The sequence below is a fragment of the Bos grunniens genome, chromosome 1 (genome assembly GCF_055505025.1).
Source record: "Bos grunniens cultivar Pamir isolate PY7600 chromosome 1, Bosgru_T2T1.0, whole genome shotgun sequence".
NCBI lineage: Eukaryota > Metazoa > Chordata > Mammalia > Artiodactyla > Bovidae > Bos > Bos grunniens.
In genome coordinates, this window is record NC_141165.1 from 22,599,465 (window position 1) to 22,624,489 (window position 25,025).

At 54.5% G+C, this 25,025-nt stretch overlaps 1 protein-coding gene across 6 annotated transcripts; it reads right to left on the reverse strand.

Moving 5' to 3' along the window:
• Positions 1–3,895: 3,895 nt before the first annotated feature.
• AMOTL2 (angiomotin like 2) lies at positions 3,896–21,673 on the reverse strand. 6 transcript variants are annotated; one of them, XM_086316152.1, is made up of 10 exons: positions 21,570–21,673; positions 17,980–18,777; positions 15,026–15,311; positions 13,772–13,916; positions 13,316–13,408; positions 9,339–9,634; positions 8,280–8,587; positions 7,059–7,276; positions 6,360–6,518; positions 3,896–5,632 (listed from the first exon to the last, which is right to left on the reverse strand). In XM_086316152.1, the coding sequence occupies exons 2-10, from the start codon at positions 18,714–18,716 to the stop codon at positions 5,574–5,576; spliced, it is 2,301 nt and encodes a 766-aa protein (XP_086172278.1). In that variant the 5' UTR covers positions 18,717–18,777; positions 21,570–21,673; the 3' UTR covers positions 3,896–5,573. The 6 variants fall into 6 exon arrangements, with proteins under 6 accessions (XP_086172278.1, XP_086172265.1, XP_086172291.1 ...); XM_086316139.1 differs by having other exon boundaries at positions 6,360–6,521; XM_086316165.1 differs by lacking the exon at positions 21,570–21,673 and adding an exon at positions 20,929–21,030.
• Between the last annotated feature and the right edge of the window lie 3,352 nt (positions 21,674–25,025).

A 25,025-nucleotide genomic window follows, 5' to 3' on the forward strand; every position in this document is an offset into this window, starting at 1 on the left:
TCAGAGAGGAACTGGGCCTCTAAGAGCTCAGCAGAGACACCAGTGGGACTCAGGGACTGGCCTCATCATGGCCCAGGCCCCCTTGTCACTGGTGCCCAGGCACGTGGGCAGACACTCCCCTCCCCAGGGCAAGCCCCCCTTCCCCCCACCCACACCAGCCCATGGCTCACCTGTTCCACAGCTTTGCCAGGCTGCCTTTCTTTCTATCTTTCTTTCCTCTTTTTTTTTTTTTTAAACTTTATTTGGCTGCTCTGGGTCTTAGTTGCAGCACATAAGATCTTTGATCTTTGTTGAAGCAGGTGGGATCCAGTTCCCTGACCAGGGATCGAACCCAGGTCCCCTGTATTGGGAGCTTAGAGCTCTAGCGACTGGACCATCAGGGAAATCCCTAGGCTGTATTTAAATGGCAGTGAGAAGTTCGCCCAAACCCTTTCCTGAGAAGACATGGCTCTTCACCCCATCTGGTGACCCTGTCACTGGACACTGTGGTGACCCAGGAAGGACACCAGCCAGAAATAGATGTCCTTCATGTCTTTCTCTGTGGGACAGACTCAGGCACTTACATGCATAGACTCATATACACACACATGTATGTATGCCAGGTACACTGGTTTCTTTGACCGCCTGGTCTATGCAGAGGAAAAACTAAAGTGACTCTTGATGGACTGAATTCTTGCAAAAGGCCCTAAAGATGCTTTGCAAGCCCCTGACCAAGGTGCTGGGGATGGGATGGTGCCCTCATCAGGCCTTACTGCACTGGGTCTGAGGTGCCCTTCAGGGCTCTTTTGGGGGCAGGTGGAGGTGGACAGGAACCTCGTTGCCAGGCTGTTATTTGCACACAGGTGCAGCTGTTTTGCCTGGATACACCTTAGCAAATGTTTCTGTGGGCTGGTGTGGCCAGAAGCAGATGGGAGCAGCGGCTCTGCTCTTCAGGCCACCTCCAAGGACCAGGCCTGCATCTGAGGAGGGCAACCTACTCACACTCCACACAGCAAATCCTAATCTAGGGAGAGACGGGCATCTGTGCTGCCTGCCTGGTGGGAGGTGGCCTCGGGGGCTGGGGTGGAAGCATGGACATGCGGTGCCTTGTGTTGGGCCATGCTATCAGAAAAGTTGCTAAAAAGTCCTTGGATGTTCCCAATTCCTCTATCTGTTTGGTTCCATCACTTTTTGGCAGGTAAGGCTGGCTCAGGAGGTCAATCTCTAGGATCCTGCCTCAGATACTCATCAATGAATGCTGAGGGCAGGAAGAGAGATGCAGATGTAAAGAACAGACATGGACACAGTGGCGGGAGAGGGTGGGATGAACTGAGAGAGTAGGGTTGACATATATGTACTATGTGCACGCTCAGTCGCGTCCGACTCTGCAGCCCCACAGACCATAGCCTGCCAGTCTCCTTTAGCCATGGAATTTTCCAGGTAAAAATATTGGAGTGGATTGCCATGCCCTTCTCCAGGGGATCTTCTCAACCCAGGGACTGAACTTGTATCTCTTGTGTCTCCTGCATTGGCAGGTGGACTTTTTTACCACTGTGCCATCTGGGAAGCCCCCACATATACATTACCATGTATAAAATATATAACTAGTGGGAAGCCGCTGTATAGCACAGGGAGCTCAGCTTGGTGGTCTGTGATGACATAGAGGGGTGGGGTCGGGGGGCTGGGAGAGGATGTATATATATAGCTTATGTGCAGAGTACATAAGCTATGTGTACTTATGTGCAGAGTACATCATGAGAAATGCCGGGCCGGATGAAGCTTATGTGCAGAGTACATCATGCGAAATGACAGGCTGGATGAAGCACAAGCTGGACTCAAGATTGCCAAGAGAAATATTAATAACCTCAGATATGCAGATGACACCACCCTTATGGCAGAAAGTGAAGAGGAACTGAAGAGCCTCTTGATGAAAGTGAAAGAGGAGAGTGAAAAAGCTGGCTTAAAACTCAACATTCAGAAAACTAAGATCATGGCATCTGGTCCCATCACTTCATGGCAAATAGATGGGAAACAATGGAAACAGTGAGAGACTTTAATTCTCTTGGGCTCCAAAATCACTGCCGATGGTCACTGCAGCCATGAAATTAAAAGACGCTTGCTCCTTGGAAGAAAAGCTGTGACAAACCTAGACAGCATGTTAAAAAGCAGAGCCATCACTTTGTCAACAAAGGTCTATCTAGTCAAAACTTTTTCCAATAGTCATGTGTGGATGTGAGAGTTGGATGATAAAGAAAGCTGAATGCCTAAGAATTGATGCTTTTTGAACTATGGTGCAGAAGATTCTTGAGAGTCCCTTGGACAGTAAGGAGATCAAACCAGTTGATCCTAAAGGAAATCAGTCCTAAATACTCATTGGAAGGACTGATGCTGAAGCTGAAGCTCCAATACTTTGGCCACCTGATGCGAAGAACTGAGTCATTGGAAAAGACCCTATGCTGGGAAAGATTGAAGGCAGAAGGGGATGACAGAGGATGACATGGTTGGATGGCATCACCAAGTTGACAGACATGAGTTTGAGCAAGCTCCGAGAGTTGGTGATAGAGAGGAAAGCCTGGCGTGCTGCAGTCCATGGGGTCGCAAAGAGTTGTACACAACTGAGCGACTGAACCGGAGAAGGCAATGGCACCCCACTCCAGTACTCTTGCCTGGAAAATCCCATGGACAGAGGAGCCTGGTAGGCTACAGTCCATGGGGTCGCTAAGAGTCGTACACGACTGAGCGACTTCACTTTCACTTTTCACTTTCATGCATTAGAGAAGGAAATGGCAACCCACTCCAGTGTTCTTGCCTGGAGAATCCCAAAGACGGGGAAGCCTGGTGGGCTGCCGTCCATTAGGTCACACAGAGTCAGACACGACTGAAGCGACTTAGCAGCAGCAGCAGAGCGACTGAACTAAAGTGAACTGAAAGCTGATTCGTGTTGTATGGCAGAAACTAGCACAACATGGTAAAGCAATTATCCTCCAATTAAAAAAAAAAAAAACAAAAACCAAAAACAACATGGCTGCCGAGTCCCTACACCTACCCTGAAAATACTTCACTCATGGCCATGGCAGTGACTGTTCCCATCACTGGCCTGTCTGGCTGCCCATTGCCTGCCAGCCCACATCCTGGTGGGGAACCTTAGTGTGCCAACCGGCCCACAGAGGAAGGGGCTTTGTTTCTGATACAAGGATGGTTTTCTTTTGTGGATTGGAGTGGTATGCTTTGCTGGGCCTGGGGCAGGAGTGGTAATGCCACAGCTTGGGAAGGAGGCAGTGCCCCAAACTATGTCATGCACATGAAGACCCTCTGCCAGTGTACACACAGCAAAGAATGCTGTCTCTTCACTGGTCCTAGACAAGGACTCTGTGCTGGGTGGGGGGAGGGAAGGATACAGCCACCTTCGGACACCTTGGCCTACTGTGGAGTAACCACAGCATATGGCCAAACAAAGCTGTTTAGGACAAAGCTACCTGAGGAGGGTGCCCCTCTGCCGGACCCTCCCAGACTGAAAGAAATGTTCTCTGGAAAGTGGAAAGCCAACCATACCCTCATTCCAACCCTCCTCTTCATGCAGCCTCACAAAATTTACAGGAATTTTGGATCCTTGAAGAGATTACACTGTGTATCCTCCAAGCTTTGCAATTAAGGAGGGACCTGCCTTGCCCCAAGGTTTCCCACTACCAGAAAATGGAAACCAGCACCCTTCACTCCTCTCTTATGAGAGACAGCAGTTACTGAGCTGGCGGCCTATGGACATACTCTGGTCAGGTTAAGAACCAAGGCACCCAGGAGCACAGCGTGGACGAGTAGGGGGTGCAGCTCGATGTTGAGAGTGGTCCAGTGACTGACATGGGAGCCCCCTCCCGAAGTCCCTTCCCTCTCTCCTTTACCCCTCAGTGCAGTCTCTCACTTGTACAAACACAGTGCTTTTAATTAAAAAAAAAAAAAAATTTTTAATTAAAATACTGTTATACCCAGTGGAATGCAGCAGCAATCCTGGTACAGGGTGGCATAACGAAACAGCCATGTTTACATTTTAAATATTCACGATAACTTAAACATACAGACACACATCATGGTCTTTGGCAGAAAATGTTCACAGCACAAAAAAATACTTTAAAAAGAAATACCAAATATTAATCCAAAATATATTAAGTTGTTTTTTTTTTCTTTCACAATATTTTTTTGCCTTTTTCTCTCTTTTTTTCTTTTTGTTTTGTAAACAATGCACATGAACCAAATGCATTTTTCAGTTTTACAGAGGGGTAGGGGGATTTTAAAAAAATATGCAATTGTCCAGCAAATGCGAATGTTTAAAAAGGAAACTTGAGGAACCATAGCAATAAAATAACACATACAAAAACCTAAAAACAGTAAAAGAAAAACAAAAACAAAGACTCAAGGAGAACTAAAAACAGCCGAGACAAACCACTAAAACCCACCAGTCACTCATGGGGCTGAGTTGGGAGACTCTTTAAGACCAGAAGTAAAAGTCACTGCTACTGGCAGGCTGCCCTCGGACACTTCACTCCAGTTCCCAAGCGCTGGCCCTGTTTCAGGGTGCTGCGCACTGGCGCTTGAGGAGCCAGCCTCAGGGCGCCATGCTGTGACAGGGGCTCCATTCAGAGGACCATCTGAGTCATGTCTTACAGCTCATGGACTAGTTTTCACCAGCATAGCTCCCTCTCCCAGTGCCTCCAGGGGGAACAAAGACTCTGATGAGAACAAGGCCATCTCTCCAGTTTCCTTTCAGAGAACTGGTGCTGGGAAGCCCACCATGCAGATCTGTGGTGGCGGACTTCATCTAGCTCAGGGTTCATAACCAAACTGACGAGATGTCCCAGGGACAGGAGCTGTGGAGCCGTTTCAAGAGGCTGGTGGTGGTGAGGCCCCTTGGGCATTTCAAACAGGGCTCAAGATGGGGAAAAAGCAGCCAGTATCCCGTGGATCAAGCAGTAACAAAATCCATGGACCAAGGACTTGAGAAGGGGAGATAGCTGGGAGGAACCGAGGCAGCAGGGCTGGGAGCACGGAATGAGGGGTGAATCTGAAGCAGCCCACTTCAATCTTCTGTTTCACAAGAAAGGGAATTATGTACAAACTGCACGGCACATCCCAGTCCTCTCCACAGTGCGGGTGACGCTGTGGCCTCTGCAGGACTCACACGCTCAACAGGCCGCCAAGATTCAGGTCTGGGTGATCCCCAGGAGGCAGTGAGGAGCTGAGGAGCAGATGGAGTTGGAGGGACCACACTGAGCCAGGCCTATTAAACCAGTCCACCTGGAGTCCATGGGCAGCCATCCTGGGAAATCAGCCGCCAAATCAACACATCCCCTCCCTCCCTGCCCAAGTGCGCAGTGTGGGTGCACTACTCCCTTCTGAGCTTTCAATTGCTACCCTGGCAGCAAGCCAGGTAAAGGCCCAGTCCTCATGCTGCATAGGCCCAGGAGGAGCATGGGGCTAAGGAACAGGGTCTTCTGGGGGGACGGGTGCTCACAGTTCCCCTCTCCCATGCAGCATCCTGATGGAATGGCCGTGTGGCAGAGGGCAGCAGGAAATGGTTCAGAGTCCCCACGGCACCACCTCCTTCAGATCAATATCTCCACCATGTCGGAAAAGTCCTGGACTCTGGATGTAGCAATAGAATCTGGAGAGATAAGAGGCCAGGCACAGGGCAACGAGGGTTACTAGACTGCCCTTTTAAATCTGGTAACATTTTAAAGATAGGCTCTGTCTTCACCAGCTTTTAACATTTTAAAGATAGGTTCTGTCTTCACCAGCTTTTCCCACCTCCGCTGCCCAGGTCCCCATAACTTGCCCAACCAGTCCCCAGCTCTCCATCCAGACCACCAGCCTCCCCAGTGGAAGACGCAAATATTTAAAACTAGGAACTGGTTGGAGGGCTTGGAGGGAGGGTGGAGAGCCCTGAGGGAGGGAGGCTGCCACATTCTTTTCATGCCTGTGGTTTTCTGAGCCAGTGAGGGATAGGCAACTATGCAAAGGTTAATGTGAAAGAGAGCAAACACATTCAATGGCATCTTCTTAAATTTCTCCTTCCGGGACTCTTAAAACAAAGTCTTCTAATTTGGGAGTGCCAAGCTCCACTATCTTAATTGCTCAGATTGGCCATTAAAGATGTTTAAGGAAGACTTCTTAAGAGGAGATAAAGGGCTTCCCAGGTAGATCTGTTTGTAATTAGGGTTTCCAGTTCTCCTACTCCTATATCCACCAGCTCTCCCCCCGGTACTGAGGTAGGTCCCACATTCTGCTCACCCTCCCTGTGCAGGGACCCCGTGGAGTGTGGGCAATGAGTCGGGGTGGGATTCACACCCCAGGGTGCCCTCAGTGCCCCACAAAAGTTGGAGGAGACTTACCCAGTGAAGCTGTTCTCTGGCCACTGCTGCACCCCAAAAGGCTGTCAGGCTCCAGGCTGTCCGGGGGGCCATCAGTCTGGGTGCTCCCATCCCTGCTCCCATGTTTGGTATGGGCAGCGAGGGGAGCCACAGCCACAGGCTCCTCCAGCGGGGCCCTGTCTGCTAGGAAGGCAGGAGTTTCAGTTGCTGCCCTGTCCACAATTTGTAGCCCCCATGAAGAATACCCTAACTTAACGACAGACACCTCCTGGGGATGCTAGTTGCTCTTGATTTGCAAGAACTTTGATTACACTCCTGTTTCCAAACAGGATTGGGTTCCAAAAGCTTGGAGTGGAAGAAGCTTTCTTAAAAGGTTGTAGATTAAATAAATCTTAAAACAGTAAGGATTCCTCTATTTCTGTGGCGTCTGCTTAGGAGGAGAAGTGGAAGTGCTGGCCCAGAAGGTACCTCTGCAGGGGAAGCTTATTTTAACTTTGATAGTGAGTGGCTGGGACCAGGGTGGTGGAATTTCCAGAAACGGGGGCTAAAGCCTGCCTTGTCACACCAGGGGACAGCTGCGGGCTACAAGGTCACTAGAGCCAGAGTGTAAGCCGGCTCCCCTGGGTGAGGAGTTGGGACGCCTAGCTCCTCCAAGCTTCAGTTCTGGAAGGAAAGGCCTGAGAACAACCTAGGCTCTGCTGCCCACCCACCTCCTCTCACCTGCAGCCAGTTGGGCAGAGGCATCCACCTGCCGCTCGCTGGAGGAGTGTCCTTGCCAGCCCTGGGTCCCCGCTGCTGCAGCCACGAAGATAGATGGCACTGACTTGGCAGGCCTCAGGGAGCCCGGGGTGACCTTGCCAGGGTCTTTCCTGGAGCGCTGCTGAAGGACCTTGATCACGGCATCCTTCTCCAGGATCTGAGCATGGAGCACCTTTAACCTGAGGGGTGAGAGGCCATGTTTACATCTTCAGACCCACAGATCCTGTGGCCTCTGCCCTCCCCGCCTCGTGGAAGTTGGAGGGAAAGCCTTCCTTAAAGCCAGGCTGGGGTCTCCTGGCCTTGCAGTAGGGGCCAGGATGGGGCCTTCAGAAGTGCCATCAGAGCTCTGCAATGGGATGCTTTGAAAACTACCAGTGCATGAGAGGCTGGGCCGCTCCCACACTGGCAAACCCAGGGGTAGGTTCTGGGTTCATGTGATGACGGTAGTGGCACAAACCCTGTCCTGGAGGGCCATCCCCAGGGCTGTTGATCAAGGGAGCTAAGTCGATTGCTTGTGTTTTTGAGCCAGGAAGAAGTCAAATGGAAATCTTGTGGGGCCTCTGAGTTGTCTCTGGAGAGAAAATACCAGCTCCCCGCAGGCCAGGGGCCTAGGCCACATTCATTCTGGGGTGGTACCTGGCATGTACGGTAGGAAAGTCTAATTCTCTGATTTACATGGTGGGAGTGAGGGAGCAGGTAGACTCCTGGAGCCTTGGGTATCATCCAAGAGTGGAGTCTCCTGGGCAAACCAACGACTCAGTTGGCACCTCTGAGAAAGAATAGCCTGTAATGCCAGCTGGGCCGAAAGCAGGGGGTCAGCTCAGAAGTAGGAGGGATTGTTAGGCTGGGCGGAGTGAGGGGTGTTTATCATGGATTAAGGACCAGGCAAAGAAAAGAAATGAAGGCACTCAGTCGTGTCCAACTCTGTGACCCCATGGACTGTAGCCTGCCAGGCTCCTCTGTCCATGGAATTCTCTAGGCCAGAATACCAGAGTGGGTTGCCATTTCCTTCTTTCTCCAGGGGATCTTCAAAACCCAGGGATTGAACCCCAGTCTCCTGCACTGCAGGCAGACTCTTAACCGTCTGAGCCACCAGGGAAGACCTAAGGCCCAGGCAAGGGCTGGACAAATCCCACCCTACTCCCACCCCCTGCCCCAGGTACCCGGCCTGCAGTGTCCAACCTGCTTTCCATCTCCTGATGCCTGTGGCCGCCGGTGAGCAGGCCCTCATTGAAGCTGCTGCTGGGCGAGGGCTGGGGCGAGTGCCGGATGAGAGTGGTGTCACGCTGGGCGGCGGCCGTGGCGGCCGCATCCATGGCGAACTGCCTCATGGCACGTTCCTCCAAGTACTTCTGTTCCCACTTGGTCATGTCAGCTTCCAGTGCCAGCACCTGCTCCTCCTTCTCCCGCAACTGCTCTGACAGCCGCAGTGCGCTGAGCTCTGGGGTCCCACCACTGCCACCGCCACCTCCGGGGGTGCCTGCCTGTCTCTGCAGAGAGAGGGGTATCGTGATCAGGGGTGGAGGGTGGCGTGTGTTGGCCGCAGATCCTCACTGCCATGTGAGGAATCTCACTGAGGCCAGTGCTTGGTCAGCTGGCATCACGCACTCTGCATAGCCTGCTTCCAGCCGGAGACAAAGGGGAGCCACAGGGCCCCACAGCCTTGCCCCAAATCCTGTGGCCAAGGGTGCAGAGGAGATTGGGTTTGCTTTTGCATAGTGACCATATACATTGTCCTCCAAACTGGGGAAGGGGTGACTTAATGACACGGGAAAACTGGTATAAACTAGGACGGACGCCGGCAATCCAGGAGCTCTGGTCACCCTACCTCTGTGGGAAGGGTGAGGCTAGGAGTGGAGACAGAACTCTATCTGGTCTGTAAACACGAGAGCTATTTACACAGACCAAAGTGAGGATAAAGGCCCAGGATCTGGGCGACTATCTTCCCCACCCCCGATCTCAGGGAGACATGTAAGAGCTGGCTAGTCCCCTCCATCACAGCTCCTAAGAGACTTTCTCCAGAGAAAGGGACAAAGTCCAAGGGCGCCAATCCCGGCTGCTGCTGAGGATAGAGGCCCAAGGCTTGAGTCCCTGAGGTCGGCACCTGGCCAAGAGGCAAGGCCTCTGCTGAGACTGATGGGCCAGGAGGGGACTTCCGCAAGATTGGCCCAGGTGGTCCTAACTTTCCAAGAGGGCTTGGCCTGGATCTCAACAGGGGCTCCTGGGGTCTTCCCAGCTCACCTGCTGTGCACGAAGGGCCTTGAGTTCTTGCTCCAGGCGCGTCCGCAGACGTAGCTCCAGCTGCTCACGCTTCTCGCAGGCAGCCTGCAGCTGCCCCAGGGCCTGCTGTAGCCGCTCCACCTTCTCCACGTAGGCCTGCTTCTTCCGCAGCTCCTCCTCAGCTCTTGCCGCACGGCCCTGCGCATTGCTCAGGGCCTGCTCCAGCAGCTCGGCCCGCCGCCGCTGGTCCTCGATGGCTCCGCGCAGCAGTGCCATCTCCCGCTCTAGCTTCTCCTGCTCCTGCTGCTGCTCATAGCCTGCAGCGAGAGAGGGAGGGGCCCGGTCAGGGACGGCAGCTCCCTCACTGCCCCACAGAGCATCCACCATGTGCCACGCTCTGTGCTGACCGCTGCTCAAGCTTGACCGCATCTTCTCAGTAACACAGGAGTTAGGTACCCTTATTAACCCCATTGTATGGGCCAGGAAACTGAAGTTCAGGCTAAGGCCTGAGCAAACGGGAATGTCAGACCGGGGCCCTTGCAGTGATGACTGGGCCACACTGCTCCTCTGCTGGGACACGGCCTTGCCAGGAGAGAGCCCGAGATACTGTCCACCTGCGCTGGGTGTCACCGTCTCCAAAACACATTCACAACTTCCCTCCAGGCTCATAGTGATACTAGAGACTGGGCAGGCAGGAACCGCAATGCCCATCTCCAGATGAGAAAACAGAGGCGCAGGTGGACTGTCACGTGGTCATCATCCAAGTGGAAGAAGCACCGTGTGCTGCCCCAGGCGTCAGGCATCTACACATCTGATTCCCCTGAAGCCTCCAATGACAGTCCGGGATCTGTGATCCCCACCTTAAAGAGGAGGAATCATAGGAGGTGAATGGTGCTACCAGGCGGGGATCAAAGTTAGCCTGCCTCTGAAGAACCAGGCTGCTTGGCTATGGCGTGAGGCCCTTGTAGTCAGAGGCCTCAGAGCTTATTCTGTGAAACCAGGCACCCCCACCCCCACCCCTAGTGTGCAGGCTGCCTGCCTTGCTGGAAGGCAGAGGGGGACCTGTCATGGGGCCTGCCCGATGGACTCAAAGGCACCATCTCTAGAGCAGCACTGTCAGAGCAGAGTGGAATTTTCTGCTGTAACGGACTTGCTCTACACTGTGCCAAGCAGGGCAGCAGCCACTAGGCACATGTGGCCAGTGAGCACTTGCAATGTGGCTAGTGCCAGGGAGGAGTCAAAGTTTTCATTTTATTTCATTTTAATTAATTTTAATCTTTGGGCCACGTGTGGCTAAATACCTATCAGAGAGGACAGTATAGACTCTGGAACAGAAGAGAATTACAGGCCCTGGGGCAGAGAAGGAGGCCCACCCAGGTCAGCTCTGGTTCACTGTGAATTTTTGAAGGCTGGGCCCAGGCCCACCTCATTCTTTGGGGTGAAGGGAAAAGTTAGTGAAACTCAGTAACACTGGGCCTCTCATCCTGAGCTGGCCTGACACCTGAATGGGGTGGAGGGGGCAGGCAGGAGTGCTGACTGGGACTTTGGACCCAGAGACAATGGCCCTGTCCTGAGAGGCTTCACAGAGATGGACAGCTTATAGAGTTAGCCGGAGGCTGGCAGCTCATCCCAGTCTTAGATGGTCCCATCTTACAGCCTCAGAATCTGGGGTTCGGGTGAGAAGAAACTGCCCAAGGGGGACTCGGCTGGGAGAACCAGGCCTCAGGACTCATGGCCAGATGCCCAGGGTGGGCAGGGCCTGACCAGAGCTGGGAGTCTGTACTGCTTGCCTAGTAGGAAAGCAAACAGCACTGGTGATAGGGGCCACGCTCTCCTACAAGCACTGACTCTGGAAAAAAGGTGAGCTCAACCACAGACATTTTCTCTGAGGATTCTGGTTTCCTGAGGATTCTTGCTTCTGGATGTCAGGAGCAAGGAAGGGTAGTTTGGCTTTCCTCAGCCCTTGGGGAGGGTATCAAGGACCCAGCCTTTGGTTTCCAGAAGGTTCCTGCTGCTTTGCACACCTCTAATGCCCTGGTGGCTTCCCTGGTGGTTCGGACAGTAAAGAATCAGCCTAAAATGCAGGAGACTCAAGTTTGATCCCTGAGTCAGGAAGGTGCCCTGGAGAAGGAATGGCAACCCACTCCATTATTCTTGCCTGGGAAATCCCATGGACAGAAGAGCCTGGCTGGCTACAGTCTATGGGATCGCAAATAGTCATAAGCGACTGAGCAACTAACACTTTGACTTTGAAGGCCCTGGTAGAGCTCGGAGGCTTGAGACCTTGGCCATCCCCAGCCACCAAGATAAAACTCTGGGGGTTGGGTGCCGCCGCCTCCAGGCTGGGGTGGGGGCAGATTCGGGAGACACAGAGTGGGGCCATGTGCTGGGGAGCAGTGGAGGGAGCAGGAGGCCTTCCATGGGGGAAGCGAGGCCCCACCAGCAAGTCCCAGTCCCTTTGTCCCACTGTCCCTCCTCCCGCAGCGTGGCGGGCGGGGCGCAGGCAGGAGTGTGGGGGGAGGGGGAGGCGCGCGCAGCGGAACAGCCCGGGCTCAGGAATGCCCGGCATCCAGGTCACCCGCCGCTACGAGATTAATGGCTCCAGCCCAGAGCCAAGAACAGCCTCACTCCCCAGGGAGCGGAAACGCCTCCAGGCTGGCCAGCCCCGGGCCCCTCCCCTGCCTGCTCCCAGGAACCCGCCGTGACTTCCTTTCTTTGGCAAAGCCTGGCCCCATTCTGCCCCTTTCCTGCAACCCATCCTCTCCCGACAATGAGGAGACCCCCCCAGGGCTATCCCCACTCCCCAGCCCTTACCACCATCTCCTCTCTCCCAGAGACCTCAGTCATCTTCTGCTACCTCCTGCCCATCCTCAACCCTCAGCCCTTCACCACTGGGGGCCACCCTGTCCAGGCCTGAGCCCTGCTTGAACGAGGTAGGTGCTGCTAGCCAGAGCAGCTTCAAGTTGCTTCTCTGCTTCCAGACACCTCCAACCATCTAGCTTAGGCTCAGTAAGCTTTTGGAGGGGTTCCTCCTTCCTAGAAGGCACCCTTGCCCAGACACCAGCTGGCCCAGTGCACTCCTTGCAAACACTCAAACATCACTATAGCAGGCAGTAAGCGCATACAGGAGGAGCTTATCAATAACCGCCTCTCTGATAGCTACAGCTTCTTCCTACTATTGAGTTGGTGGCTTCCTTTGTTCCCCCTTCCTTCAAACTGCTTCCACCTCCACTGGAACTATCCTGCTGCTGCTTCACCTACCACCCCACAAAACCTCTCTCTTAGGGTGCTGGGGAACCCCGCCCCCCCCCATCACTGTCCTCCAGGGCCAGGCCATGCTTGCTCCCTGGAATCCATGGTGGGAAGACCCTGCTCCTTCCTCAAGCTCCCCACCTCTCTTGACCTCATCCTGGCACCTTCCTGACCTGTTCCTGCTCTGCTGCACACCTGCCAGGGGCTCGGCACGGCTGTGCTAGGGAACAAATGAGTGAGTGCATGGGCCAGTCAACAATGAACTCATCCGCTCTTCAAGAAGCCTTTGACTATCCTTTTTAGGGGATCCTCCTGACCTCCTTCTTTAGGCTGCCCTGTTCATGAAGCTCCATTTTCGGCTGGTGCCAACACTTGTTATGGCCCAGCCTCACCATGCTCCCCAGCTTTCCACATGTCCACCCCCCGGGAGACTCAGACTCTACCTTCTCTCTCATCCCACCTGTTTCCAGAGTGCTCAGCTCTCCTCAACTGCTTCTAAAGGACACCAAACTGATGGTCAGCACATCTCCCCAGCTGTCCCTCTACCCACTGATCTTCCCAGTACACAGGGAACCAGATCCCGCTCCCCTTGGGAAGCCGCCCCTCCCCCGAGTCCAGTCCAGGGATGGGTGCATAGTGGGCATTCAGTAAACCCACACTCCAAGCCCTGCTTTGGCAGAAGAGGAGCTGTCCTGGTTCCACCAGCCACACCTCTGCTTGGGCTCCTGAGTGGGCCCTCTACTTACTCTGAGCCAGCAGCTTGGCCACCATGTCCTGACTGCCTGCCTGGGCCTCTTGCGACTTGCTTGCCAGGCGGCGGTTTGCAGATTCTAATCTTTCTGTTTCAAATGAAGAAAAGACGTTTTAAGGAAAAAGGTTTGAGTACAGGTGGTGCACCCCCCCCCCCAACCAGGGAACTATCTGTCAGGCTGCATTCTCCAAGCTGGGGGTGGGCTCATAGGGAAGCCCCGAGTCACCCTGGGCCACATGGGTGAGAGCTCCAGGAGGGGCCCCAAGGTCTAGAACACAGAGACAAGCATCTCTCTATCAAGGTGGCCCCCAAGGAGTCTCAGCCTAGTCCCCTTTGAATTGATTTGTACTGTTTTTGCAAAGGCAAGAGACTCTGAGTGATGTCCTACAACAGTGGAATCAAGCTGTCCATAGGTGGTCCCTGCCCCTCCACCTGCATGAGCGGTCCTCACCTCTAAGATCCCGGTTGAAGTCCTGCAGCCGCCTCATCTCACTGTCCATCTTGTTCCTCATGGTCTTCTCCAGGGCCTCTCTCTTGGAAGAGGCCCTTGTTAGGCTCTCGTGGGCCTCGGAGAGCCTCTGGATTTCGCTCTCCAGCTGCAAGAGGCAGAGAGAAGAGCTGGAGAAAAGGAAGAGCTCCCGGGGTGGCAATGGCATCAAAGTCCCCTCCTTAGGCCAGGGCTGATCGCTGACTCTCCATCAGAAAGGGTGAGAGAGAAGATACAAAGCCACAGCAGAAAACCCACCTAGCCTGAGTGGGACAGGCTGCAGCCTGTAGCCTCCAGAGAGGGACCAAACTGCTGGAACAGGCAACCCAGGGTCCCTTCAACTGTCCCAAGGTCCTGAGTGAACACAAGGCCACGTTCTCTGGAAGGGGCTGCCTCCAGGGTGACCGAGGGCAGCTTCCTGGTGCCTAGTGTCCAGAAAGAAGCATTTTCCTTTTGTTTGGCTTCTAGTGAGAAATTTGAGCACAATGGACCAGGATCAGGCACTGAGGCTCCAACCATGGTCTGGGCGGTGGGGAGGGGGGGGAGGTGGGGGGTGGGGGGGGTAGTGGACCTATCTTGGAGACCATGGGACAGTCACAGAAAGCCTAAGGCTACCTGCTAAGGCTGAGTGCACAGCTGGTGCCCCTTCACTAAGAAGGGAGCACCAGATCCAGCCTGAGCTGCCTGGAGTATGTGCCTCTCCAGCCATCCCCCCACAGGGCCAGCCTGGCCCCTGATGCCCCACCCACTTGGCAGCTGGCAGGTTCCGCACGTGCTCCTAGCTGGCCTGTGATTCCAATAAGTCGCTCGTTTTTTGCCAAGAGGAGGGGCTTTCCCTGTGACCAGGGCTGGCCTGGAACAGACTTGCTGTTGTGTGGGGGATACAAAGGGCTCTCTGTGGGAGGTGTCCACGGGAGGGGGCGTGTGCAGGGAAAGGGTGCGACCATGAGGGAGTCGGTGAATGGGCTCTTTCTAACCACCACTGGGCAGCAACTGCTCGTGCTCTGGGCCTGCTCTGCCGGCTGCTCCCCAGCTGTCTGGAGTCAGCCAGGGAGGGGTGTAGGAGGGATGAGGGAGGCCCCGAGGGGCAGCTGAGAAGCCCAGCCAGACCAGCCTTCAGACTCCTCTGCCTCCCTTCTGACAGCCCCCTCCCTGGTCAGCCCTGTTGGGGTTCCCTTCTTGCCCACCCTGCTTCTCTGAGGCCTCAGCAGGGCCTACCTTCTCGATGCGGCCAGCCTTCTCCGCCGTGCTCTCCAGCTCCCTCTGCAATCTCTCATTGTCCCTCTGCAGCCTGGCGTTCTCCCTTAGCACAGTCTCCATCTGAGCCAGATGGGTGCTGCCCGAGGTGGCCAAAGAGGCCTGGGTGCTTGCCGGGCCCTCCACCCCAGGAGGGCTGAGGGCGGCCAGGTGTGGGGGCGGGTGGCGCTCCTGAGGCTGCTGCAAGTATTGGTACTGCTGCTGCTGCTGCGGGAGGAACACAGGGGGCACCTGGGCCTGCAGGATCCTAGGGGACAGAAGAGACGGTCCTCAGAGCCCACGGAGCCACAGAGAATTGCCCCAGCCCTCCCGGGCAGACAGCTTTCCTGCAGCATTAGGCAGTGACCTCTGGGGAAGGCCTTTCCACGTGGTGTCCCCAAGACCCTCAAGGGCCAGGGAAGCAGGGCTGCAGGGCATTACCATCAGCACACTTATTTCATGCCCAGCCTCCTGTGGCCCATGCTTTGGGGATCAGCCTGAATAGTCCCAGCCATAGGCAGCTCTTTTTGAATCTGGAGGTCACACTCATCATGACTGAAACTCACAACCTTCCAGGCCCCCTACCCTGTGTCTGTTCCCACTGCTGGTGTCAGGCCCTCTGTGCACACCTGCCCACGCAGCACACTTGCTTTTTCTCCCTCTTATTTTGAGTCCCATCACCCCTTGAAGAAACATTTTTAGAAGACTGTGGCTAAGGTTAGAGTGGTGAGACAGATGTCAGGCTGAGTCTGGGCTCCAGAGTCTGACAGATCAGGCATTCAAATTCTGGCTCCAGTGTTTGAGTCCGTGGTGCATGGGACCATGCTCAGTCAGGAGGGTGAGAGTCTCTAGCCTCAGGCACGTTGTCAGGGCCACATCTGCCTGGCAGATTGCTGGGCCTGCAGTGGGCATCTCCACAGTGACAGCCCACCCTCTGTCTCTTCTAGTGGAGACCACAGCCTATTCTCTGCTTAAAGAGTAAATGTGACCCAAAGAGTGGATTATCCAGGGTGAAGGAGCCACCTGTGAACTATTACAATAGCCTGAGGTTAGGGACAGTGCTCTCCTGGCTTCTGGTACTGGGGTCCCATGTCATGGTCTTCACCCTCAAGGTCCCACGTCAAGGGAAGGAGCATGTGAGGTCACACAGCTTTTCTGGGGCCCTGTGGCTCCAGATGTAAGAGAACTAGACTGCCTCAGTTTCACCAGGAGCTTTCCAAAGTCCCAGAAGCCGCAGACGAATCCATCGCCTCAGAACCCATGCCTGCCCTTCCCCTCATCCCTCCCCTTCATCCTTCCCCCTCCTGACTCCAGCTCCCCTGCTCTTCTTAGACCCAAAGCTAAGTCCCGCCCAGCAAACAATCTTCACCAGATTAGCTGAAGGAGAAGCTGGCAGATGTATTTCTTTTCCTGCCCAAGGTAGAGCTTCCAGTGAGAGCTGAGAGGGCACCCCACTGCAATTTGCAAACTCTCCCTGTGCTGCTCAGTGTGGCACCTCGGGGTGGTTCCCTCCAACTCGCTCCCCTGCTCCGGGCCAGGCAGACACAAATGGCATTCTTTGGGGATGACTGGGCTCTCAGAAAGAATAGAGCCTCCTTTCCTTCACACTTGCTCCCCCCCAACACACACACACTTTTTTTGTTCTCCTGCAAACAGTCGACTTCCTTTCCACGACATTATCTTTTCCTGACAGGGCTCAATAAGCATGGTCCAAAGAAGAAACCACGACTCAGCTTCTGAAACTCTTCCAGGACCAAGCCCTGAGAAGGGAGGTGAGGCAGGGGGGCCTTGAGGCTGGCAAAACCCCACAGGCTCAGTCCTCTGGCACCTCCATTCCAGAGCCATCACGTCACTCATTTCTCGAGAGCAGAGAAAGGCATCTTTCCCGGGCAAGGCTGCACGGTTGCAAAGCAGGTGACTAAACGAGGACTCAGCAGGCATGAAGAAAACCGGATTTGAACCTTGGGGCACCAGAGGAAGGGGGTCTAAGAGGCTTCAGGCCCCTCCACTGGGGTTTCCTGGACCCCTGTGTGTGGGGTGGGGGGCGGGGGGAATTAAGGGCGTGTGAAAAGGGTGTGTGCCAGCTTCTCAGGAGAAGACCCTGGGCCAAACGAGAGCCTCATTTCTAGGAACCTTATTTCTGAAAACTCTCTGGGCTTCCTGCCCCTCCTGGGCATCCCTGCTTCCATTCATGCCCCTAGAATCCATTCTCTACAAGCAACAGAGGAACCTTTTTGAAAAGGGACTCCAAATCACATCCTCTAAAGGCTTCCCTTCGCTCTCAGCATTAAAAGCTGAGTTCCCTACTCCCGCAGCTACTCTGGAGCCTCCACATAAAGGGGCTCACCTGGAACAAGAACCTTCTCCCAGGCTCCTGCCCCATGGACCACACAAAAGAACATGAACTGAAATGAATGGCAGTGCCAGGGTAGCTCCTGCCCCTGGGTAGGAGAGGCGCGATCTCTACGGAGGCCATCTGGTCCTTTCTTCCTTGCCTCCACTTAGGAATGCCTCCCCAAAATCACGGACAGCAAAGAAGAAAAGACTTCTTCTGTTTTTAGAAGCCTCCAGAGGAGGTCCCACCTTCTTCCCACTTAACTTGAGAAAGATTCCCAACTCTAGTCCTTGCAAGTTCTTTCTGAAATCTAACCTTTAGCCCCCTGCTCTAATTGACAGCCTCTGAGGACCCTAGTTACTTTAAGGCTACAGCCAATTAAGCAATGGTGTCTGTCTCCAAATTAAAGCAAGGGATGCTGCTAAGTTCTCACGTGACCCTGGCTAAATCCCTCTTTCCTTCCAGCATTAGCTCCCATCTTGGGAGGGAGAGGGTATCATCGGCCTTCCTCTGGAGCTCACCAGCCTCCTGGAGGCTCTTCACCCTGGGAAAACTACACTGGAAGGAAGTCAAGAGCCTAAAGACCAAGGTGGGCAGTTACCTGACTTCTGCATGCTGGAAGTGTGGACTGCCACGGGCACGGTACCGCGGGTCAGTGACGGCAGAGGTGGTCTCGTGAGCTAGCATGACGTGTGGGTACTGAGGTGGAGGTCCTCGCGGCTCCGGGCCCTCGGCAGTGGGGGCGCCCCTGGCTGGGGGGCCCTGCTGGTTGCGGGCCAGCTGGGGGAAGCTGTGAGAGGCACTCATGTGGCTGGGGGTGCGGGCCCCGTTCCTCTCCAGGGACAGCTGCAGGAGTCGCTCGCTCAGGGAGCGCACGTGCCCGTGCCTCAGCTCGCGCAGGGCCTCATCCTGCCTCCGGCTGCCTCCCGGGGGCCCACGGGGATCCCGGTCCCCCACGTGTGGCCAGGGCCCCGCCTGCTGGGAGGCATAGTACTGTGAGTGGGCTTTGGCCTCCTCATAGGTGGGCAGCTCCTCGCCCTTGCCTGGCTGCGGGCACAGGCGGTAGAGGCCGTTCTCTGCCAGGTGGGTCTCGGTGCCCTGGTGCTCCTGGCCCTGGGGTTCCTGTCTCGTGGCCTGCTGCAGCACCTGACTGTCCTCTGGTGCCATGATCTCCATGGGGGCCTGGGGGCTTCCTGTGCCCCCAGCCCCGGCCCCACCGCGCAGGGCCTGTTGCTGGATGGCCAGCAGCGTGCGGGTCTCAGTCAGGTTGCCATAGCGCAGCTGTTCCTGGATGAGGCGGTGCAGGACCGTACCTGAGGAGTCTTCCAGCGTCCTCATGCTCCCTGGGCTTGCACACACCCACCTGGACAAAGGCCAGTGGCACCTGGCCCCAGAGCACCTGAGGAGGAGAGAAAGAAGAGCACTCAGTGGGAGGACATGGGAAAGACGGGGACTTTCCATTGCTGTCTGGTTAAGGGAAAGGCGATGGAGGGGCACACATGCCCGTCAGACTGCCAATGCTGCAACCTACTGATTAAGGCAAGTCACCTAACTTCTGAGCCTCAGTTTCTCCATCGGAAACACAGAAACAATGCTAGCTTCATGGAGTTGAGAATTAAGAGGCAATGGCTATTGAGCTCCCACTGAGCTGTAAATCCTTGGCAAAAGACTGCCATTATAATCACATTCATGGAGACTTACTGTGCTTAGAGATAGATACCAGGAACCTAGATACCAGGAACCTCAGGCTCCTGTAGTCAGCTTCCCATCAGAGAGCCTGATAAGTAAGTCCAGGGCAGGCCTAGTTCATCTTTAAACACTAAGCTCTTGTGTCTCCTGCATTAGCAGGCAGATATTTTACCACTGCACCACCTCTACTTTATCACAGGCGATAAAGCATGAGTCCCGCCCAGTAGAGGTGGTAAAGAGGTGTCCATATCTGTCTGCTAATGCAGGAGACACAAGAGACGTGGGATGGATCCCTGAGTTAGGAAGATTCCCTGGAGTAGGAAATGGCAACCCACTCCAGTATTCTTGCCTGAAAAATCCCAGGGACAGAGGAGCCTGGTGGGCTACAATCCACAGGGTTGCAAAGAATTGGACACAACTGAGCATGCATGCATGCACGCACCAGCCCGGTAGAAGCCCTAGGCAAACAGCCCCCACAGCATGAAGCATGCCTGAACCATGGCGTTGGCACAGCTAACTCACAACCCTTTACCCTGCTGAGCCCTCTCTGTCATGGGATAACCTTGGCAGTCACTCTGCAAGGTGAACAGGAAGGAGAAAATGCATCTGGATTGGTGAATAAGGGATGAGAGATGAGACAGACTACACTAAGAGTGGTTTTGCAAAAGGAGGGGAAAAGGTGCCACCCATCAAGGTTTGTGGGCCAGGCACAGAGTCTGTGCACTGACAGCGCGCACGTGCTCCAGGAGAAAGAAAGGGTGGCACGGTGTTTGTCCCTGATTTTATGATCACCACCCCAGCCACACACACACTTGCTCCTTGGAAGTGCCTGATGGTCCTCTAGGTACGAGAGGATGGGCACTCAGCATCTTGACATGGGTAAGACTGCTTGAGTTGACTGAAGGAGTGCGGGAGCTGCAGGCACCTGGGGCTGGTGACTCTTCCTAAGCTGCAGGGAGACTGTCTCCTGAGGGAGGTGTTCCCTTCTGAGCCTGCGCTCCCAGTGGCTCATGGCCTGGAAGGCTGCCCGCCTCACCTGGCTTCCTTTCCACAGCCTTCTCCAACACAAACCTCCAAACTGGGATTCAGGGAAGACCAAACAAAACCCACACCTCCACAGGTCCTGTGTATATAGGAGGACAGTGGGAGGAGTGTGGCCCCTCCTCTGCCACAGAGCTAGCCCCAATGCCCGGCTCCAGTTAGGGCTTGGCTGGCTGGCAGAGCAGCCATTCCCAACCCACTCCCTCCTCCCAGCTGCCCAGAACTGGGGAGAGGGAGATGGGTCTGGAGGACATCTCGGTGTTCAGACTTCCCGGGACCCCATCATCCCTCCCCACCCCACCCCCACACACACATGCACAGGGGGCACACACATACACGGGGCGCACGCGCGCGCGCACACACACACACTCACAGAGAAGATGCAAGACTCTAGAGTTACCCGAGGCAAAACAAACAGGAATCAGTTGGCCCTAGCGTTTCATCCACGGGGCATTTCCTAACTTAAACACTGTCTGGGCTGACTCCAGCCGAGAAGGACCGGAGAATGCAGTTTTCCGGACAGATTCCAGCCCTCCTCCTCCCCCAACAGTGTGCCTGGGAGCAGGGAACACTTTCCGCGCCTTTCATTCCTCGTTTGTCTCAGTCAAATCTCTCAGATGCACACAGCTAAGCCGTCACTAAAATCCGCGCCCCCGACCCGGATCGTGCATCCCTGCTGCGCTAGCGCGCGGGGCTCTCCGAAACACCCGCTTCGAAGCAACCACACAACTCCGGCCTTTACCTTGGCTCACTCTGGCCCAAGGAACCAAATCGAGGGTCTTTAAGTCAGATCGCACCCCAGCCAGGGATCCCGCCCTACCCGGACTCCTGGCTGACCACGAGCACCCTGCGGCCGCCGCAGCGCCTGGAGCGTACGACGGTAACCGTGGTCCGGAGAGGTCTTTAAGCGTCGTGGATCCGCCTCCCCCCTCCCTCCCGAGCCCTCTTTGTTTTCCAAATGCCCCAGCGCTGACGTCACCGGGCTGGACGGCAGGCTGCATTCTTTCTAAGTGAGAGCCAGACCGTGGCTCCGGAGAGGATTTTCCAAGGAAGACAAAGAGGAATTCTTGGGCTAGTTAGGGAGGAAAGACACCTGTAACACCCCCCACCCCCCGCCCCAACACACACACCAAACCAAATTAGCCCCCAGGCCCTGCAACTTGAGCTCCAAGCGGCGCCTCCTTCCCAGATCCGCGCTCCCAGACACCCACTCCTATCTGCCCACGGGCTGTCCCCTCCTTCAGCCCCAGCGGACCCGCGCCGCCTGCGAGAGCTCCCAGGGGACCTGCAAGGCGCCCCCGGACGGAGCTGTCCTCGCCCCGCCGGTTGCGGGCAAAGGCGCACCGCTCCTGGAGGACTCAGGGTCCGCTCTGCTTCTGCTCCCTCTCCCGGAAAAGGCCGGGCTGGAGCGCGTCTCTGCGGCCCCGTGCGCTCCCCGAAGCGCCAAGAGGCCTTTCTTACCGCTGCGACCCGCGAGTGCTCCGAGCGGTCAAATCCGACGGCCCGGCCCGGCTCAGCTCAGCTCGGCGGCAGAGGTGTGCTCTCGGCTGAGGCGCCGACGCTCTGGCGGCTCAGCCCCAGCGCGCAGCCCCAGGGTCGGCCCGCGCCGGAGGCGGCTGCTATGCCAGGAATGTGAGAGTTTCAGGTTCCCCCTCGGGATCAAAGCGAACCACAAATAACCTCGTAGCGCGCCGCCCTCCTCCGCTCTCCGCCTCCTCCAGCTCCCTCCTCCCCGCCCCCGCCTTCCTCCGGGAAGGCGGCGCTGTGGACCTGGCCGTCCCGGCCTCCTAGACTCTCTGCGCCCCTCCCCGGCCAGCGACCCCCACTCTCAGGAGCTGCTGGAATCCATCTAGGCCCCTTACCGCCCTCAGCCCCGTACCCAGCCTTCCTCTCACTCCTCCAGCTCCACCGGCTGGTTGACACCGAGAATATACGTGGCATGCCCTCGAGAGAGACCCTGGGTGTTGCTGCTGGACGTGGTTGGGGGTGAGAGGGGCTGTGTGTGTGTTGTACAGTGAGGGAAGACTGGAAAGATGTCCATATCTGCCCAATCCAGACCGTGCCCCAAGCGAAGAGACGACTCTAGCTTCCAGCCGGGAGCCTCGCTGGTTGTCGCCGGCGGCAACCTTTGAATTGCACTTTTATTGTTTACAAACACCTTCGCCTGCCCTTTTCGGAACTGTCTCCACAGGAAGTGTGAATCTGGGATGGAAAAATCTTCCGGCTAATTTGACCCACTTTACCAGCTGAATCACCCGCCGCCAGGCGATGTGTCCAGCTCTTCCCAAAGAAGGTAGTAAGGGGCACCCCTTTATGGAGAGGGCAGGGTGTGCCAGCACCCGCTTACCGCTTGGTCATTCCGCCAGCCCTTCCAGTCATCCTCCCAGGGATTTTTTTTTTTTTTTTAATCATCCCTGTCTTATAAATGAGGAAACCAAGGCTCAGAGAGATTAATTAGCTTGCCAAGGGTCACACAGAGAGGAAGTGATGAAGCCAGGTAACCAGTGGGCGGCTGGGCTTCTCATTCCCAAAACTTTTCCGTGGCCACCAGAATCCAGGTTACCTCGGTGGACAGGGAGCTCTCCTCTCTCCATCTGCTCTTTCTCTTTTTTGATCTCTTCGTTTCCCTCCACACCCCTGTCAGCCAGCGGCCCTCTCTTAGGTCCACTGTTGTTGCTCTTGCTCTTCCTCTTCTGGATGGAATTCTGTCCTCTGACCCTTCCTCCCCAACCTTTGGCACTAGGCTGGTTCATCTGCACCGGTGGAAACCCCTTCTTCAGAAAGCCTGCTCTGCCAGACCCTCTCCACCTGCAGGCACTTCCCCAGCTCTGTGTGCCATTCCTGGGCCCTGACCACACTGGGTCTCTCAACACCTCTATGTGTAAAGCCCAGGCCCCTGTCCACCCTGAGAATCAGGGCTGACTTTCACCCCCAGCCAGGTCCTCTCTACGTCCCCTCACTGTGGAGTTTGCAATTGCCAGATCCACTGGAGGGGACTGGGACAAGAAAACTTGAGAAGTTCAAAGAGCTATTTGCTAGCCAGGGACATTGTTAATTTTTAATAAAACTCTCCCCCAAAATGTGTGTGTGTGTGTGTGTGTGTGATTTACTTGGAAGCCAAATATTGTATCTCAAACACAAGAGTACCTTGTTTTAGTGTGCTATGCTTTATTGCACTTCACAGATTCTGCATTTTTCGCAAATTGAAGGTTTGTGGTAACCTTTCATTGTACCATTTTTTTCCAGCAGCATTTGCTCACATTGTGTCTGTGGGTAATTCCAGCAATAGTTCAACTTTTATTATGTTTGTTATGGTAATGTGTGATTTTTGGTATTGCTATTGCAAAAAGATTATGACTTGCTGAAGGCTCAGATGATGAACAATACAGTGTTCTTTAATTAAGGTTTGTACATTGTTCAGTCCAGTTCGGTTCAATTGCTCAGTCATGTCCGACTCTTTGCGACCTCATGGGCTGCAGCACGCCTGTCTTCCCTGTTTATCACCAACTCCCGGAGCTTGCTCAAACTCATGTCCATCGAGTTGGTGATGCCATCCAACCATCTTTTCCTTTGTCGTCCCCTTCTCCAACTGCCTTCACAATCTTTCCCAGCATCAGGGTCTTTTCCAGTCATTCAGTTCTTCGCATCAGGTGGCAAAGTATTGGAGTTTCAGCTTCAGCATCAGTCCTTCCAATGAATATTCAGGACTGATTTCCTTTAGGATGAACTGGTTGAATCTCCTTGCTGTCCTAAGGATTGTCAAGAGTCTTCTCCAACACCACAGTTCAAAAGCATCAACTGTTCGGTGCTCAGCTTTCTTTATAGTCCAACTCTCACATCCATACATGACAACTAGAAAAACTATAGCTTTGACTAGACGGACCTTTGTTGGCAAAGTAATATCTCTGCTTTTTAATATGCTGTCTAGGTTTGTCATAACTTTTCTTCCAAGGAGCAAGCGTCTTTAAATCATGGCTGCAGACACCAATGCAGTGATTTTGGAGCCCAAGAAAATAAAGTCTCTCACTGTTTCCATTGTTTCGTCATCAATTTGCCATGAAGTGATGGGACTGGATGCCATGATCTTAATTTTTTGAATGTTGAGTTGTAAGCCAGCGTTTTCATTGTTAATTTAGACAATGCTATTGCAACACAGCAGGCAGCAGTATCATGGAAACATAACTTTTACCTGCTCTGGGAAACCAAAGAATTTGTTTTATTGCAGTATTCACTTTACTGTGGTGGTCTAGAATGGAACCTGCAGTATTTTCAAGGTATTCCTGAAGTGACTGGCTGAGAAAAATGAAAGAGTATGTTATTTGTACCGAGTTAGGAGATATTTGACCATCCAAGGACCACTTCACCAAGAGGAGCTGTGGCCCATGTGCTACTGTCCTAACTGGATACACTAGGTGTGAATTTTAGAAATGAAAAGAAAGAAAAAAGAGGTCCCCAGGTGGCCTCTTACCCTGTGGACAGCATTCTTCTTGGGAACACTTGGTGGAGGTGTGAGAGTGGGTGTGGGCACGTGCACTCTGGTTACAAAATCAGGGAAAAGGTTGCATAGATCAGTTCTGTGTTTCAGGAGCATTTGGGCTGACTGGACAAAAAGCTTTGCAAACGTTCTTGAAATGGTTGCAGAAAGGGTCTGCTCAAGGTGCCTGGAGTTGGGAGGTACATCTTGGATTGAGCAAGCTCACAGTAGCCCCAAAAGGGACCCCTTGACTGCTTACCTCTGTGTTCCTGAAACAGGATCTGAAGAGGGCTCCCAAAACCTGGATGGGAAATTTACACACATTTTTCTTCTTGTTTTGGCCTTCTCTTTGCATGGGAAGGATGGAGGGCAGGGCCTCCCAGGCAGGGCAGGGCAAAGAGCAGGGGCCTCAGTGGAGCCTGCCTGAGCTGGCAGCCACATCT